The 19,437-nt window shown below is 40.6% G+C and overlaps 1 protein-coding gene and 1 pseudogene across 2 annotated transcripts in view; one reads left to right on the top strand and one right to left on the bottom strand.

Annotated features, from left to right (window-relative positions):
- The window catches only part of ATP6V1H (ATPase H+ transporting V1 subunit H), a 138,256-nt gene extending 120,559 nt beyond the window's left edge, over positions 1–17,697 (bottom strand). Inside the window, exons 1-4 of one of the 2 annotated variants that reach the window (XM_035011152.1) lie at positions 17,380–17,697; positions 15,893–16,048; positions 4,579–4,681; positions 3,501–3,590 (exon numbers count right to left, since the gene is read on the bottom strand). In XM_035011152.1, coding sequence (XP_034867043.1) covers positions 3,501–3,590; positions 4,579–4,681; positions 15,893–16,005 — 306 coding nt within the window. In that variant the 5' untranslated portion in view covers positions 16,006–16,048; positions 17,380–17,697. The remainder of the gene's footprint in view (positions 1–3,500; positions 3,591–4,578; positions 4,682–15,892; positions 16,049–17,379) is intronic. The other variant, XM_035011151.1, reaches the window with a different exon arrangement.
- Positions 513–964, top strand: LOC118015348 (annotated as a pseudogene).
- Positions 17,698–19,437: the final 1,740 nt, after the last annotated feature.

Below are 19,437 nucleotides of genomic sequence, written 5' to 3' on the forward strand. Positions count from 1 at the left end.
GGAGCCTGCTTCTCCCTCTGGCCCTCCCCCCTCTCATGAGCTCTCTCTCTCTCTCATTCTGTCTCAAATAAATAAATAAAATCTTAAAAAAAAAAAAAGAATGAAATGACTGAGTAATTACGGTATTTTTTAAACAAGAAATCATATGGTAAGGTATGTGCAAATTTCTCAGTGTAACTAAAATTTTACCAATAAAATCAATTGTTAAAATGTATTTAATCAATAGCTGAGGATAATGTCAGCTACCTAAATCTGAATCCCTCCACAGATCCTGCATAAAAAATAGGTCAACAAGGAGAAGAAATAAAACTATATTTGAACATGTTCAACTTTAGATCCATCCTGACTGGCAAAAATGTGAAAGTCTGATCATGCCCTCTGTTGGCAAGGCTGCAGAGACAGGCATTCTCATATGCTGGTGGGACTGCAAAATGGGATTATATGGCAGTATCTTAACAAAACTATGTATGTAGTTCTCCTTTACCCAGCAATCCTATTTCTAGGCATTTACCATGAAGTACACTCCCGGCCATATGAAAATACGTTTGCACAAGGTTATTCTTGGCTTCGTTATTTCTAATTACAAAATATCAGAACCACCCAAGGACAATGAGAAGAAGAAAAGATGCCAGAATCGGCCAAGAAAGGCAAAGACCCAGTGAGCAAATGTGAAGGCAAAGCCAGAAAGAAAAAGTGGTCCAAAGGCAAAGTTTAGCACATGCTCAATATGCTTGTCTTGTCTGACAAAGCCACATATGATGAACTCTGTAAAGATGTTCCCAACTATAAAGGTTATAACCCCAATTGTTGCCTGAGACTGAAATTCGTGGTTCCCTGGCCAGGGAAGTCCTTCAGGAGCTCCTTATATAAAGGACTTATGAACTGGTTTCAAAAGAGAGCTCAAGTAATTTACATTAGAAGCACCAAAGGTGGAGATGTTCCAGCTGCTGGTGAAGATGCATGATCAGGCCCAACCCAATGAACATTTTGAAAAATAAAACTTTAGGGGCGCCTGGGTGGCTGAGTCATTAAGTGCCTGCCTTCGGCTCAGGTCATGATCCCAGGGTCCTGGGAACGAGCCCCACATCGGGCTCCCTGCTCCGCAAGAAGCGTGCTTCTCCCTTTCCCTCTCCCCCTGCTTGTGTTCCCTCTCTCACTGTGTCTCTCTCTGTCAAATAAATAAATAAAATCTTAAAAAAAAAAAAGAAAAGAAAAAGAAAACTTTATTAAACCAAAATAAATATGTATATGAGCCAACCTCAATGTCCATCACATCAGAGACTGGTTAAGTAAACTATAATACATCCACTAAAAGAGTACTTTGTTGTGAGGAGCCTGGCTGGCTCAGTCAGTGGAGTGTGCAATTCCTGACCTTAGGGCAGGAAGTTCGAGCCCCATGTTGGGTGTAGAGATTACTTAAAAATAGAATCTAAAAAAAAAAAAAAGTACTTTGTTGCTATCAAAAAGAATATGGGAGTTCTCTCCGAATGGATATGGAATGATTTCTGGCATATTTTGTTAGGTGAGATGAGCAAAATATAAGAGATTATATTTAGTACATGTTTTTTATAAGAAAGAGAAGGAAATAAGAAAATATATATATTTTCTTACTACGTATCTCCCTATTTATGCAGGAAAAAAAACCAGGAAGGATAAACCAGAAATCGGTGATACTGGTTACCTAACAAGAGTTAGGTGGGAATGCAAGGAATGGGGGTGAGGGTTTGGTGACATTTCTCTGAGTATATCTTTCTGTATAGTTTTGACTTCTGGAAGCATGTTCGTGTTTTACATAATCAAAAATAATAAAATAAAATCTATAAGAATGAGAAAAAAATAGAATACCAAAAAAATCACAAATGAATACAACTGTATTTCAAGAAAAATAATATAACCACTCTGTAAGAAACTTGAACACAATACACTGACTACATACTCTCAGCTTAAAGAAAAAGTACCGCAAACAAATCCTGAACTCTAGGTAAAGGGCTCATTTTTCACAGATGTATGGGTCAGCCATTCTGAAACTCCTTTCCTTGTGCTATAGGGTGGAGCAGACAAGTAAATATACAAAGGATAAGAGGAACTCACGATCTCACTATCACAGAAGAGTTACAGATATGGAAAAGGGAGAGTAGAATGAACTCTGGTGTTGAGCTGAAATGAAACGAGATAGTGTGAACTCATGGTTTCTAACTTACAGATATACGTATAAAAAGTGAGGGTATTTGTGGGGCGCCTGGGTGGCTCAGTCAGTTAAGCATCTGCCTTCGGCTCAGGTCATGATCCCACCCTGGGATCAAGTCCCTCATCAGGCTCCTTGCTCAGAGGGGAGCCTGCTTCTCCCTCTCCTCCCCGCTCCTGCTCTCTCTCACTATCTCTGTCTCTCAAATAAATAAAATCTTAAAAAAAAAAAAAAATGAGGATAATTGTGTGTGCATGCATGTGTGTGTTGTGTGTATGTACATACATATAAATAAAACCAAAGTCTGCATGCCAATTCAAGCCTGCTCATTCTAGGTGCAATCCTATACAGTAATCAGGATAACCATGGCAGACCACAACATTCCCCATTTTTCTTAACTTTACTAAAGAAAAAAATGCTGAGAGATACCACGGTCATTCTCAGACAGGCCTGTATCAGCCCAGGCTGGATACTGATCCTTATTCATATTATAAAATCACTACATTCCTATAAATGACATGAGGGCCCCTAGGTAGACCGCACCATACTTCTTACTTAACCTCTGTACCTTCAATAACAATCAGTACAATAACTGGCACATAGTAGGCCATCAATAAATGTTTTTCCTTGTAAACTAACAGAACAATACTCCACATAAGCAACCAGACTGACACTGTTCTTCAAGTCCTGAGACATGCAGTCGGGTACTGGATTAGCACCAGGTGCCCTGTCTCAAAGAGAACCGCTCTGTACACCAACAATTTAAACAGAGATTATACTCTGGTGTAAAATAAAAACTGTGAGTAAGGGAAGCCCCTCTGTGTTCAGGGACAGTAAAACAGTAAATAGAAACTTTATGGAACTGGAAAAGTCTCAGATGATAAGCAAAATGTTCTCCAAAGAGACAAGACTTTTGAGAGCAAGCACCTTGCCTACATTCAACTCTGAAGCCCCAGTGCTTGGCACTGGCCTGGAACATAGCAGGGGCATTGAAATCTGTTGAATGACTGAAAGAGAAAAAGCCACATTGCCTGTAAGTACAAAGAGTATCCAGAAAGCCTCAAGTGATTCCCCCAACATCCCCAGTATTCGACACAGAACTCTTGAGGTATTATGGAAAAAAAATACAGATTGATTACTAGACATTCTGAAAAACAAAAGAAGCCTGTGTGTGGGCATTCCCATCTTTAACACTATTAGCAATTACAACTCTAAAAGAACCCATGGTATAAGTGAAACCATACAAAAATACTGTTACTGTGCAGAATACAAAACAATGACATCAGCAAATGTATTAAGTAAAGAGTATACCTACCTGCAGCATATCATCCACCATAGTTAGTATATACTGAACTGTCTGTTCTTTGGAGATATGAGTCATCAAATTTATAAACGTTTTAGCACACTAGAAAAGAATGAAAGTAATGTTAACTTTTCAACTACAAACAACATTTATTTAATGGAATTTCAGTAAAATATTATTTCTCTTGCACAAATTCTAATACAAATGCTATTGCCAACAGATCTCAATTACAAAAAATGTATACCTTTTACAAATACCGTGATGAAGTATGGGAGGAATGTACTATGATTTGCATTCAATTTTTGATCATTTTTAGTGATAAATTTCAAAGTGTTTACTACTTTTAAATAGACCTAGTAACTATAACTCTTGACTGCCCACGATAACAGAAAGATTAAGTTACATAGACAACCAAAAATTATCACTGATTTTGATTTAGGGTTTTATTTTGGTTTTTTTGGTTTTTTGGCTTTGTTTTGTTTTGTTTTTGCATTTGCTGGGAAGAACACTACAGCAACAAAGGGACTAGGAATTAGAATCAGAAGGCCATGACCTGTCTCCATCCTACAATGTATCAACTGTGTGATAATCTCTGGAATTCAGTAAAAACTGGAGCCAATAGTATGTTTCCTCACAGATTTCCCAGGATTGCTGTGAGAATCAGAGTGAGTTGCATACAGGCTCTTTCAGGCCATCAGGACCCCACACCAGAAAATCTGATGGACAGTAGGATTGCATCATATTCTAGTGAAAATACAAAGTGGGAAAAATTTCTAAAAAAAAAAAAAAAAAAAGTTAAGCAACTTTAAAAACAACATATACTTTGAAACTTAATTTCCCTTCTAGCAATCTATTCTAGGAAGATTTTCAGAAATGCAGAAAAGGATAGAGGAATAAACATACCCAACATAACATTTTTCCAAAATGAACAAAGAGAACTGGAAATCCTTCAAATGTCTTCTAATAAAAAAGGATTTTTAGCTAAATTATGATGCATACCTACAATGGAATATCACAGTCATTAAAAATTTTTTCTAGAATTTTTAATGACACAAGGAGGTGTTGGTGACATAATGTTTATAGCCATCACCTGACTGCCTTCAGTTTGGAGCATCTCTTGCTTCTCTTCAGGACTTCTTTTCATTTCAAACCTTTGAATGAATTCACAATCTTCAGCAGAAATCATCTGCCCCCTAGAAAGTAAGAGGAAGTTGGGTTTTTTCAATAAGAGTTGAAGCACCACTGTGAGCCACGGCTACAGGAATTCCCCATCTTTCTCCTCTCTCCCCAGTAGTTAACCACTAGGGTGGGCACACAGACCCTGGCATCAGACAGACCTGAGTGCAAGCTTAGCTCCACCATGTACTAATCATGCAACCTCTCTGGACCTGAGTTAATTTATCTGCAAGATGGGAATAATATCCACATTGCCATTAGGAGCTGACTTCACGATGACATTAAATAATTCATATAAGGTGGCTAGGGCAGTGCCTAGCCCAGAGGAAGCACTCATTAACTGACACCTCTTAGCACTGTCCAAAGTCTCACCGTATCCCCCTCCCAGCCAAACAATTCACTTGGTTTTCTACTCCATCAAGACCAAAGCCAATTCATATGAACTTCTACAATCATTACCTCCAGCGTATTCTCATATTCTCTCCAGACTCAGAAAAATGTGATCCTCCTCCTGTCTGAAAAAATAACCTTTCCATCCTGACCCCTGTCCTCCCACCAATCATCCCACACTATCCTGTTTTCCTCTTACTTCTTTCAGGGGTCCCTTCCTCCATGGTTCTTTGCTCCTCAAGGCTTCTCTCCGAGCTCAATCCTTGTTACCTTACTTTTCTCTCCCAAATTCTTTCCTTCAGTGAGATTCAAACCAAGAGAGTCTAGTCTTCTCTCTCTGCCAAACCATCTCCGACTATCTTCCACCCCTTACCATTTTCACAAATTCAGCATCATCACAACTGAACCATCATCACCTTCCTTTCCAACCCAGCTTGACCTCACAACTGACTTGGCTCCACTCATCAACAATTCAAACCCTGTCTGACGCTTCCTTATAAAAAGACCTGTCAGCAAAACAGCCTTGCTAGTCTCTGTGACACTGGACACTTCGGGACATACACCAATCTTTTCAGATTATCAGAATAGTGGGGAAAGTATAGAATTTGCATCAATCTGAGGAAGAGTTCCAACTCCAGATGTGAAACTTTGGTAAGTCCCCACCCCTCTGAGCAATGTTTGTGACACCAGTAAAATGGCAATTACAATACTACCTGCCCTACTCCACTGAGCATTTGTGAAAAAAATACAAGAAAAAGCACTCGATGGATATAAGCATGAAGTAAATACAAGTTTAAAATTAAAAATGTCTTGGGGCGCCTGGGTGGCTCAGTCGTTAGGAGTCTGCCTTCGGCTCAGGTCATGATCCCAGGGTCCTGGGATCGAGCCCCGCATCAGGCTCCCTGCTCAAAGGAAGCCTGCTTCTCCCTCTCCCCCTGCTTGGGTTCCTGCTCTCGCTATCTCTCTGTCAAATAAATAAATAAAATCTTTTTAAAAAATTAAATTAAATCAAAAATGTCTTATAATATGCTTTGTCATTCAAATAGCATCAATATATTTTTTTTAACTCAGTAGTTTTAAAAACTGCCCTTCCCCACCCCTTACCCCCAAGTACGTTGAGAGACTAGCATTCCACAAAAGCCCAACCGTGGAAACAATGAATTTGAAGCAGGTTTCCCCATATGCATAGTTACAGAAATGTAGTCCTTTTCCAGATCTGTGTTGGATTGGGTTCCTGGCGGCAGGCCTTGACATGGAGATTGGTGTATGGGCGATCTACGTAGGCAGTGCTCCCAGGAGAGACCAGGGATGGAGTGGGGAACACAGGACATGGAAGGTAAAGAGCCCAGCCTGGAGTCAGGCAAAGTCCTGAAGAGAAAAGGTTCCTGAGCACACAGGAGAGTCTGGGAAAGTGAGGTCCTCAGAGCTGTGCCCTCCCCAAGACGTCCATACTTCCTGACACTCCTCCCACAACCCCACCTTCCTCCAAAGATCTTGACTTTCAGGTATTCAACATCTCAGTGTTTTACTTTATCCCTTCTGAGTTTTCTATATACTATTACTACATACTAAACTATTTTACATCCTGTTAACATGCTTCTGGATTTTGTAATCTACTGGGGTCATTCTTATATCAGTTCTACAGTTTTAAGCACTGTAACTTTGTTTTCACATATGCTCCTTTTTTTTTTAACATGGCTTTTTTTTTTTTTAACTATTCTCATGCATTGGATTTTTTCAACAATCCTTTCCTTACCAACCCAAAGGGGAATTTCGAGTCCTTATCTTTCTAGAACTCTAAGGCAAGTGACAACATGACCATTTCTTGACACTCTCTTCCTAAACTTCCAGATTCCTCTTGTCCTCCTCAGGTCACTCATTAGTGCTCTTCACAGACTCCTTATCTCCTACCCTGTGCCTCAGGTTCTGTGGAAGGCTCTCTCCATTTGCACTCCCTGAATCCTCCCTGAGTGCTCCCCACTAGTCTCTGCATAGGTAGCTCACAGTCTGAGCTCCAACCCAGGCTGCCCTCTTGCAGTCCCCACTCACACATGGGGACCTCTCCTCCTACAGAGCAAGCACACAGGCACTCCAGACCCACCAGGGGCAGAACTGAGATCACTAACATATATCCCTATACACACTCCACCGCAGCCTGGCTAATGGAATAATGAAAGCAAAAAAAAAAAAAAAAAAAAAAAAGACACTTTGCCCTGTTTTCTTGGGAAAAAATGCACTCTGTACCCTGGGATAGACCAACAAGGTCATCCTGTCCAGCTCTGGCCCCAAAATAAATACAGTCTTTTTCATAAACCTGAACTTCTAGCTAAAACAATTTCAGTTCCAAATTTTGCTATGCTGATATATAAAAGCATATCATAACCTTTGTAGATAGAATAATCATGTGAAAAAGCTGGTTTTTCTACCATGACTAAAGTGTACAATGAAGGTTAAACCTGTAACTTTTGCATTTTACAGCTTTCTTTCCCATTTAAATAACTGGTTTTTATTTGTTAAGTCAGTCCTGAAGTCTGACTTTCTTGCATTTGTTGTAAGTAACCTTTTTCTTTTCTTGCTTAAATTCTTTTGTCTCTGAACGTTCCTTTGACAGTTCCATAACTTAGCAAGTTAGGGACTCTGGTCTCTTTTCTAATGATCTACAAACACTCGGGCACCAGTCCTAACAATCCTTCCACTAGCATCAGTCTCCTCCTGACTTCCCTGCCTCTGGAGTAGCTCAGGCCTAAGGTAACAATCCATCAAAGGGTTTCCCTGCTTCCGATCCACCCCTCTTCCACATCCCTCTTACCTACTACCAACCAGCTTTCTCAAGCACACATCTGGCCGCATTACTCCTTTTACATCAGTCAGACTGTGAATTTGAATGGCAGTTCTACCTAACACCTAGGTAGAGGCATTCAGAAAAAATCTTTTTAATCAACTGACTAATTAAAACCTATTTATCAGCATCTACGTGTTACTTAATCTATCTGCACAGCTATTTACTCTTCTTTAAAATAAGGATAGAAAAATAGATCATAGTGTTGCCATGAAAGTAACATGAAACAGTACATGACTTACCAAGTACATTACTCCTTTCCCAAACACTGTCTCCACCACTACCCAACATCCACTCTACCCATTCACGATCTTGTCAGCCAAGATTAACTGTCAGCTTGTGTGTCAGGCACCTTTAAGAACAGGTGACACAGCAGTGAGTTAAACATCCCTCTTTGAGCTTGCAATGCAGTGGGGAAAACAACATACAAACACAAAAATAAATAATTGTCTAAACACACACATGCACATCATAATGCCAGGACACTAAATGCTTGAAAAAAACTGAAGCTGGGTAAGGAGCTAGAAGGTGCCAACAGAGGAAAGCATATATTCTAGGTGGATTACAATGACGGCCTTTTTCTTCTTTTTTTTTTTTTAATTAAGATTTATTTCTTTATTTTAGAGACAGAGGGTGCATGGGCAGGGGGAGGGGCGGAGGGGAAGCAGTCTCCCCGCTGAGCAGGGAGCCCAATGCAGGGCTTGATCTCAAGACCCTGAGGTCATGACCTGAGCCAAAACCAAGAGAGGCTTAACCAACTGAGCCACCCAGGTGCCCCACAGTGAAGGCCTTTCGAAGCCACCTGTGCAGACACCTGCATGAAGTGAGTTAATGAGCCAAGTGATCTAGGGAGGAACTTCCAGACGGAAGTGTAAGTCCAAGGACATTGGTGCAGCAGTAGCTTGAAAGAGCAAGAAAAGCAGAGTTGCTGGATGTTTGTGAGCAGGATGGCATAATCTGATCTGTATTTTCAAAATGAGTGTCACAGCACTGTAAAGAATTGCTCTTCAATTCCACTTCTGGATATTTATCTCAGGAAAACAAACACTAATTCAAAAAGATATGTGCACCCCAATGTTTACTGCTGCATGATTTACAATAGCCAAGATATGGAAGCAACTTAAGTGTCCACCAACAGACAAATGGATAAGGAAAATGTGGTATATACACAATGGAATATCATGCAGCCATAAAAAAGGATAACATCTTGCCATTTGGGACAACATGGATGGACCTACAGAGTAATATGCTAAGGGAAATAAGTCAGACAGAGAGACAAAATACTTCACATTTTCACTTATGTGGGGAATTGAAAAAACAGAAACACATTCACAGATACAGAGAACAAGTGGTGATTATGAGAAGGAAGGGCTGTGTGGGGAAGGGCAAAAGAGGTGAAGGGGATTAAGAGGTACAAACCTCCAGTTACAAAATAAATAAGTCATGGGGATGAAAAGTACAGCATAGGGAATACAGTCAATCATATCGTACTAATTTTGTGTGGTGACAGATGGTAGCTAGATCCACCAAGAAGATCATTCCATAATGTATAAAAATATCCAATCACTATGTTGTACACCTGAGAAACTAACATAACAGTGTAGTCAATTAAATCAATTTTTTAATTAAAAAAAAAAAAAACGAGAGTTGCTCCTACGGGGGATAGTGAAAGCCGGGACAGCAGGCAAGGGACTGTTAAGAAGAGAGCATGTGGGAGATAATGAGCGCTTACAGAGGGCAGTGACAGTGGAGCTAGAGTACAAGAGGTCAGATGTGAGATGGGTTCTGATGCAGGGCTAAAAGAGTTTGTCTGGATATGGTTAGTAAGGGAAGAGAAGTGTCACAATGGCTACTAGGAAAGGAACTAGAGAAAAAACAGCAAATAAAGCCTAAACCCAGCAGGAGAAGAGAAATAATAAAGATCAGAGCAGAAATCAATGAAATACAAACTAAAAGAACAGTAGAACAGATCAACGAAACTAGGAGCTGGTTCTTTGAAAGAATTAACAAGATTGATAAACCCCTGGCCAGACTTATCAAAAAGAAAAGAGAAATGACCCAAATCAACAAAATCATGAATGAAAGAGGCAAGATCACAACACCAAAGAAATACAAACAATTATAAGAACATATTATGAGCAACTTTCTGTTGCTCTTAATCCCCTTCACCTCTTTTGCCCTTCCCCACACAGCCCTCCCTTCTCATAATCACCACTTGTTCTCTGTATCTGTGAATGTGTTTCTGTTTTGTTTTTGTTTTTTCAATTCCCCACATAAGTGAAAATGTGAAGCTATTATGAGCCAGCAAATTAGAGAAGAACCTGGAAGAAATGGATGCATTCCTAGAGATGTATCAACTACGAAAACTGAACCAGGAAGAAATTGAAAACCTGAACAGACCTATAACCACTAAGGAAATTGAAGCAGTCATCAAAAATCTCCCAAAAAACAAAAACCCCAGGGCCAGATGGCTTCCCAGGGGAATTCTACCAAACATTTCAAGAAGAATTAATACCTATTCTTCTGAAACTGTTCCAAAAAATAGAAATGGAAGGAAAACTTTCAAACTCGTTTTATGAGGCCACCATTACCTTGATCCCAAAACCACACAAAGACCCCATCAAAAAGGAGAATTACAAACCAATATCCTTGATGAATATGGATGCAAAAATTGTCACTAAAATACTAGCCAATAGGATCCAACAGTACATTAAAAGGATTATTCACCACGACCAAGTGGGATTTATCCCTGGGCTGCAAGGTTGGTTCAACATCTGCAAATCGATCAACGTGATACATTAACAAAAGAAAGAACAAGAATCATATGATCCTCTCAACAGATGCAGAAAAAGCATTTGACAAAGTACAGAACCCTTTTTGATCAAAACTCTTTAGAGTACAGGGATAGAGGATACATACCTCAATATCATAAAAGCCATCTATGAAAAACCCACAGCGAATATCATTCTCAATTGGGAAAAATTGAGAGCTTTCCCCCTAAGGTCAGGAATGCGGCAGGGATGTCCACTATCACCATTGCTATTCAACATAGTATTAGAAGTCCTAGCCACAGCAATCAGACAACAAAAAGAAATCAAAGGCATCCAAATTGGCAAAGAAGAAGTCAAACTCTCACTCTTTGCAGATGATATGATATTTTATATGGAAAACCCAAAAGACCCCACCCCAAAACTGCTAGGACTCATACAGGAATTCAGTAAAGTGGCAGGATATAAAATCAATGCACAGAAATCAGTGGCATCCCTATACACCAACAAGACAGAAGAAAGAGAAATTAAGGAGTCGATCCCATTTACAATTGCACCCAAAACCATAAGATACCTAGGAATAAATCTAACCAAAGAGGTAAAGAATCTGTTCTCAGAAAACTATATACTCATGAAAGAAATTGAGGAAGACACAAAGAAATGGAAAAACGTTCCATGCTCATGGACTGGAAGAACAAATATTGTGAAGATGTCCATGCTACCTTGAGCAATCTACACATTCAATGCAATCCCCATCAAAATACCATCCACTTTTTTCAAAGAAATGGAACAAATCATCCTAAAATTTGTATGGAACCAGAAAAGATCCCGCATAGGCAGAGGAATGTTGAAAAAGAAAAGCAAAGCTGGCGGCATCACAATTCTGGACTTCCAGCTCTATTACAAAGCTGTCATCATCAAGACAGTATGGTACTGGCACAAAAACAGACACATGGATCAATGGAACAGAATAGAGAGCCCAGAAATGGACCCTCAACTCTGTGGTCAACTAATCTTTGACAAAGCAGGAAAGAATGTCCGGTGGAAAAAAGACAGTCTCTTCAACAAATGGTGTTGGGAAAATTGGACAGCCACATGCAGAAGAATGAAACTGGACCATTTCCTTACACCACACACAAAAATAGACTCCAAATGGTTGAAAGACCTCAATGTGAGACAGGAGTCCATCAAAATCCTAAAGGAGAACACAGGCAGCAACCTCTTTGACCTCAGCCGCAGCAACTTCTTCCTAGAAACATCGCCAAAGGCAAGGGAAGCAAGGGCAAAAATGAACTATTGGGACTTCATCAAGATAAGAAGCTTTTGCAAAGCAAAGGAAACAGTCAACAAAACCAAAAGACAACCGACAGAATGGGAGAAGATATTTGCAAATGACATATCAGATAAAGGGCTAGTATCCAAAATCTATAAAGAACTTATCAAACTCAACACCCGAAGAACAAATGATCCAATCAAGAAGGTGCAGAAGACATGAACAGACATTTTTCCAAAGAAGACATCCAGATGGCCAACAGACACATGAAAAAGTGCTCAACATCACTCGGCATCAGGGAAATCCAAATCAAAACCTCAATGAGATACCACCTCACACCAATCAGAATGGCTAAAATTAACAAAGTCAGGAAACGACAGATGTTGGCAGGGATGCGGAGAAAGGGGAACCCTCCTACACTGTTGGTGGGAATGCAAGCTGGTGCAACCACTCTGGAAAACAGTAAGGAGGTTCCTCAAAAAGTTGAAAATAGAGCTACCCTACGACCCAGCAATTGCACTACTGGGTATTTACCCCAAAGATACAAATGTAGGGATCCGAAGGGGTACGTGCACCCCAATGTTTATAGCAGCAATGTCCACAACAGCCAAACTGTGGAAAGAGCCAAGATGTCCATCGACAGATGAATGGATAAAGATGTGGTATATATATACAATGGCATATTATGCAGCCATCAAAAGGAATGAGATCTTGCCATTTGCAGCGACGTGGATGGAACTGAAGGGTGTTATGCTGAGCGAAATAAGTCAATCAGAGAAAGACATGTATCATATGACCTCACTGATATGAGGAATTCTTAATCTCAGGAAACAAACTGAGGGTTGATGGAGTGGGGGGCGGGTGGGAGGGTAGGGGTGGCTGGGTGATAGACACTTGGGAGGGTATGTGCTATGGTGAGTGCTATGAATTGTGCAAGACTGTTGAACCACAGATCTGTACCTCTGAAACAAATAATGCAATATATGTTAAGAAAAAAAAAAAGAAGATAGCAGGAGGGGAAGAATGATGGGGGGGGGGAATCGGAGGAGGAGACAAACTGAGATGATGGACTCTGAAAAACAAACTGAGGGTTCTAGAGGGGAGGGGGGTGGGAGGATGGGTTAGCCTGGTGATGGGTATTAAAGAGGGCACGTTCTGCGTGGAGCACTGGGTGTTATATGCAAACAATGAATCATGGAACACTACATCAAAAACTAATGATGTAATGTATGGTGATTAACATAACAATAAAAAATTTTTTTTAAATGGCTGCTAGGTTTGGGCCTCCAAAGCCAGTGAAAGAAGGTGCCACAGAGTGGCCTGCAGCAGCCCGGAGGGAGCCCCACCCAACTACCTGAAGCTCCCCCAGCGCTGCATTTTCTTCCACATCCCAGCTCCCCCAACCCCACCCCTGCAGTTTCCTTCACCACAGCCCACATCTCCTCTGCTTGGACAACTCCCACGAGTATCTCTCATGTATTCTGTGAAGGCATTCCCAATGCTCCCAAATAATTATTTGTTCCCTGCTTTTGTTATTTGAGAAAACGTCACATATATCTCCACTTTAATGCTTCCCACATTTTATTATTGAAATTTTTATTTAAAGGTCTGTTTCCTCATTAGACCTTAAACTCGAGAGGAAGATTCTTGTAGAGTTTTAATAGATTCCAGCTTGACTGAAATATAGCCACGCCCATTCATTTATGTACTGTCTAGTTCAATTACCAAGAAAAAGTTTAATCAAACACACATACATTTTTAAAACACTGTATATTTTGTAACATGTTAGTTTGTAAGGGATAGAGCATATTGGCCTTTTGACATTGGAGGACTTTTCCAAGGGTTTTATTTTTATCAGAATAAGATGTGATACAAGATTCCCTGAGAATTCATGTGTCATGGCCGGCCCCAAAGATTTGTAAGCTCTTTTAGGGCAAGTACATTTCACACCCACCAGTGTCCCCACACAGTTGGCTCAACAGCAGGCACACACTAACATCTGGTGAACATTTGTGTCCAGATATAGAGTAGAAAGGTTTTATAAAGAAATGCATGAGATGGACAGCAAATTAAAGGACAGAAATAGGAATGAGACTACAGCTTAGTAGTACAGAGGCCTTATAAAAGGAGGAACAGAAGAGAAAGCAATTAAAAATCTCCATGGAATGAAAAATGTTCCAAATGCCCATGCTAGGGAACTTCTGCAGTCGGCCAATGCCTTATGATCAATAACAGTATCATTCTATTTAGGTTATAAACAGAGTCAAGCTTTATAAACTTGAAACTCCTTATCCTCTAGTCTAAACACACTCTGGACTAAAATTAGGAAATAAAGCTCAAAATCCTAATTTCACAGGGGCTTTAAACAAATACAGAGACATAGATGAACAGAGAAAACATCAGAAATTCCCTCCTCCTCTTGCCCTTGAGTCCATGGCCCCATAACAATCCAGTCCCTTAAAGAAGGAATCCAGAGTCATCCTAGATTCTTTCTCACCCTCATACATTAAATCGATCACTAAGACTTTCTCAAATCTATCCAGTTCTATCCATTCCAACAATCTGAATACTGCTACAGTCTCAACCCTAGCTCTAGGTTTGTTTCCACAAATCCACCCTCTACATTGTCAGTAGAACAATCCAACCAAAAGGCAATCTGACATGTAACCCACACTTACAAATACTGGTTGTTCCCAATACCTACAACAGCAATTTTAAAACTGTGTTCCCTGGAGGAGTCTTCACAACTGGCTCCTGGCTGCCTCCCCAGCCTCAGCCCTCCCCACTGCCTGCCTCCAAAACATGTATTATTCCCCACCCAACATGCTGTTTTTAATTCCCTACCTTTGAACATCCCCTCCAGGAAAACCTCCAGGAGGCAGGATTAACTGTCATTTTTCTGTCCACCCATCATTCCCTGTGCACCTTTCTACTATCTCCGTTAGCATACTAAATTTAAATGATCTGTTTATATATTTGACTTCCTACCAAATCATAAGTTTATCTTTCGAAGCCTCAAAGCCTAGAAAAATGCCTCACACTTGAAAGGCAGGCAATAAATGTCTGATGAGTGACTAAATTAACAGAAATAAATCCATCATTTTTGTACACTGCATGACCTTCTTACAGCAAAGCAAACTGCTAAATATAAAACTAAAGATTCCTCGATTTGCTTTTCAAAATGTATATGCAAATATCAACTGACTTTCCTTAATAAGTCACTCATAAATATACCAAAATAAACAGGTATGAAGTAAAGTCAATATGATAAAATACGGTCAAAAATAAATAAACCCTTATTTTACAGATAAATACAGAACACCAGCATGCTAAATCTTAATGCATACAAGAAAGAAGGGGAAAGAACCAAAATTTAAGAGTGTATTCAACATACTAATGCTTGTATTCAACTGTGTTAATACTTAGTACACTATTTGAGCACCAACTCTGAGATTATCTATCCCATTTCACATTTACTTCAATGAACCTCAGAGAAGTTAACAGATTCACTTAAAATTACCACTCAAGTAGACAGAAGACCTGGAATTCAAACCCAGATCTTGAAATTCAAACATTTACACTTTTTACTAGTTGTATGAGCCATTCTGCAACACCTCTGTCCCCCCACTGATCACCAAGGCACAACGAGCCAGTCTTGGAAGGCTTTGCCCATTATCCCCTTCCCTTGCTACAGATCCCATGAACATTTCCCACTCATTCAAAAAGTACAACTTTCCAGACAGAAAAGATCAAAACTGCTCTGAGCGGCTCTGCTCCCCTGCTAGAGCCTCAGGATGTTTCCAGCAGTTCCTATGTCAGGTAAGCATTCTAAGGAGGAACTGTTTTCTTCCACATTTATTAGTATTTTTCCAGTATTTCTCTCATAGAAGCATGATCATGAAAAAGTCTGATGCAAAAGCACATGATTATCCATGATTCACAGCAAAGTGGTACTTACTGAAGATAGGACTGCCAGTTCACTTTGTTTGCACGAACCTCTGCAGCCTTGGCAGCAATGATGTTCGTTGGAACAGCAGCATCTACAGCACCTCGGATATCCATTTTGGTCATCTAAATTTTATGATCTTGGATGTTTTTCAACAGATCTTCAATTCTGATGCAAGGTGAAACCAGAATACCAGATGTTATCATTTTTTTTAACAACTACTACTATCATTGCTGTTATAATTAATATCATCATCTCCTTACTCTCCCCAGACATTCAAATATTGAATATTCTAGATATTAAATATTAATATTATTTTTCAGATCTTGCCCAATTACACACCACCCCATAAAAGTGTTCCCTAAAGGTTTTTTCATTTCCAGGAAAAGCTTTTTAATTATTGGCACTAATCTTGCAGCAAGATTTTTAAAGTAACTCTTTAAGATACTGACATCAGAAGTCATGCTTTAATAAAATAGGCATACAGTTTAAACGTATACAACTGGGACCAACTTTCTTCTGACAGAAAAAATAACTTGTAGAGTAAAGATAAGACCAATTATTTTACTTACATTTACTAAGCATCATTTTCAAGTGACATATACAAAAAACCTACAAGGGCCTTTTAAAATGACTCATTCAAATTAAAAATCCTAAAGTGGGAATGGCATTTCTTCAAAGAAAAGGCTTTCTTTTTTCAACCAAAGTTCACAGTATTTTCATAATGAATTTTGGGAGAAAGTTTCGGAACAAATACCAATTACAATTTAGGTACAACCGACAACGGGAGTCTAGTGTAATGACAAGAACCTACAATAATGAGCTTTTATGAAATTCTCACTTCTAAATTTACTGGTAAAACGCTTAAGCCTGATTTTATCTCAATACAAAATATATAGGTTCTGGTTCACAAAATATAAGTTCACTGCCAGAGCCACAAAGAAACTAAAACCATACCCAAAGTTCTGTTCTGCAATCCCAATGACCTTAGTCAGTTTGGAACTTAATCTCTACATCTGAGGGTTTGCTGCCTAAACAAGCAAAAGCAATACACACAGGTATGGCAGAGAAAAAACTGGCTCTGTCCGGGTCAGGCTGGAACCCTGGTACACCGAGCGGACTCAGGCCCAGCGGCCTCTCCTGGGGTAGGTGAAGGTGCCTCATCACCGTCACCTAAATCCCTGAACAACTCGAATCTTCAGCAGGCCAGGGCCGTGGCCCAATCCTGGGGAAAGTGCCCCCCTCTCCCCTGCCCACCCCTCACCTTCCCTGCTCCTGCTGGGGAGGAGCTCCAGTTCCGTAAACCTACTTGAGGCCTGGAAGGAAAAGAGAGCTGGAGACCCGGGCGGGAGGAGGGCTGGAGGGGCCTGCGCGGGGAGAAACGAGCACGCACCAGGGAAGCTGGGGAAGCCGCAGGGTCGCCTCCCTCGGGCTGGGGTAGGGGACAAAACAACGCGAGTGCGGCCTTACTTGCGAACCCTGGGGACCCCACAACTCACCCAAAGGCGGCAGGGAGGATGCAGCGGTCCAGGCTGTCGGGGCCGCAGACCGGCTGGGGCGCCGAGTCAGCGTCGAGTCGGCGTCTCCTACCCGGTACAGAGGCCTGAGAGGCGGAGTGAGCCACAGATCCCGGGAAGTGCAGAGATTCCCGCACGCAGGAGACGTTGAGGGCGGCACAGGCAGAAGGAAGCCCGAGCGGCCGCAGTAGGAGGCCAGCAGTGTGGGTCACGTGACCAGAGGCACGTGACATCCCGGAAGCCGGAAGCCGGGAAGATCCAAAACCGCTCGCGGAGCCCCCTTGCCCTTAGAAGGGCCTTGCGCACAGCCGGGAGCTGGAGTTCAGGCGACCCCGACAGAGACCCCGGAGGCACGCAGAAATTAAGCCCAGGCTGGCCCGTCGGGAAGGAGGGGAGCAGGATGGGCACGTGGGGACCACCACCCCGAAACCCAGAGCCCCGCTTGGGGGCAGCCGACGTCCCCAGCGCAAGGCCGAGTCAGGCCAAAATTTGTTTCTCTTAACCGTCATTCTTTTGAAATGTTTGATTTCATGTTTTTAAATAGATTGACTTCCACGTGGATTTAACACCTCAATGAAATAGGCGTTCTTCCTCGGATTTTAAGTATGAAATTGATCCTGAAACGTAGACTACAAAAGTTAGCTTGCCCTCGGTTGCAGGTTTAGCAAATTATGTTTCATGTAGTATTTGCATTACATTTTTTAAAGTTTTCGTGTTTACCGAAAATGCAAATTTGCAACCCTGACTTGAGCCCGAGAATGCCCCAGTCCAGGCCTCAGCTATCCTCCTTGTCTTAAGATAATAATGAGTAATACTACTCCATATTACAACTATATGTCAGGTATATGTAATAGCATATTTTTGTTAATCAGCACTGAAAGGGATTTATAAGTAGAACCAACACATTTCTACTAAAAATGCTACATTTCAGTCAAGTTTTAAAGACTATGAGTAAACACATAGTATATAATTTTTCTCCTATTGCTGTTTTAACAAATTACCACAAATTTATTGGCTTAAACCAACACAAATTAATTTTTTTACAGTTCTTTGGGTCAGAAGCCTGACATGGGTCTCAATCCATTTCCCTATATTTTCCAGTTTCTAGAAGCTGCCTGCATTCCTTGGCTCATGTCCCCCCTTCCTCCATCTTCAAAGTCAGCAACATCACAGTGAGAGTACACACCCTTTCCCTTTCCCTTTCCCTTTCCCTTTTTCTTTCTTTCTTTCCGTCTCTCTGGACACAGAAGGGTTCTCTGATTTTATGAGCTCATGTGATTAGATTGGGTCCACCTGGATAATGCAAGCAACTCTCCCCATCTCAAGGTCCTTAACCTTAACCACATACATAACCTTGTTTCCCTTTTGCCATGTAAGTTAACATATACACAGGTTCCAGAGGTTAGAACATAGACATCTTTAGGGGAACATTATTCTGCCTATCACAAATATAGAGGGAAGGATCCACACTAGTGTAACTGGTTGAGGAAACATACAGAGGGGCCCTACATGATATCTACATTGTATTTCTAAAGTAAAATTTTTTAAAAACTTGACCTAATACTGCAAAATGTTAACCTTTTTTTTTTTTAAGATTTTATTTAATTATTTGTCAGAGAGAGCACAAGTGGGGGAGCGGCAGGCAGAGGGAAAAGCAGGCTCCCCACTGAGCAAGGAGCCCAATGCTGGGCTCCATCCCAGGACCCTGGGATCATGACCTGAGCTGAAGGCAGACACCTTACCAACTGAACCCCCCAGGCATCTCAAAATGTTAACCTTTTTAAATCTAAATAATGTACATGGATATTCTTTATGTTGTTCTTTTTATTTGAAATTTTCTTTTAATAAATTTGATGCTATGGATTGAGTACATTTACATGTGAAATTGTAGCCTAAATTAACGTAGGACTTGCTTAACTAAGAAAATTGTGGAATTAGAACCAAAAAAAGATCGCAAATACTAACCACAATAATAGCTAGTAAAAAAAATTCATTGTTAACAAAATTATAGGTCACAAAACTGTTTCTTTTAACTATAAT

Source organism: Mirounga leonina, unplaced genomic scaffold (assembly GCF_011800145.1).
Source record: "Mirounga leonina isolate KUSES-001 unplaced genomic scaffold, KU_Mleo_1.0 Mir_165, whole genome shotgun sequence".
NCBI classification, from domain to species: domain Eukaryota; kingdom Metazoa; phylum Chordata; class Mammalia; order Carnivora; family Phocidae; genus Mirounga; species Mirounga leonina.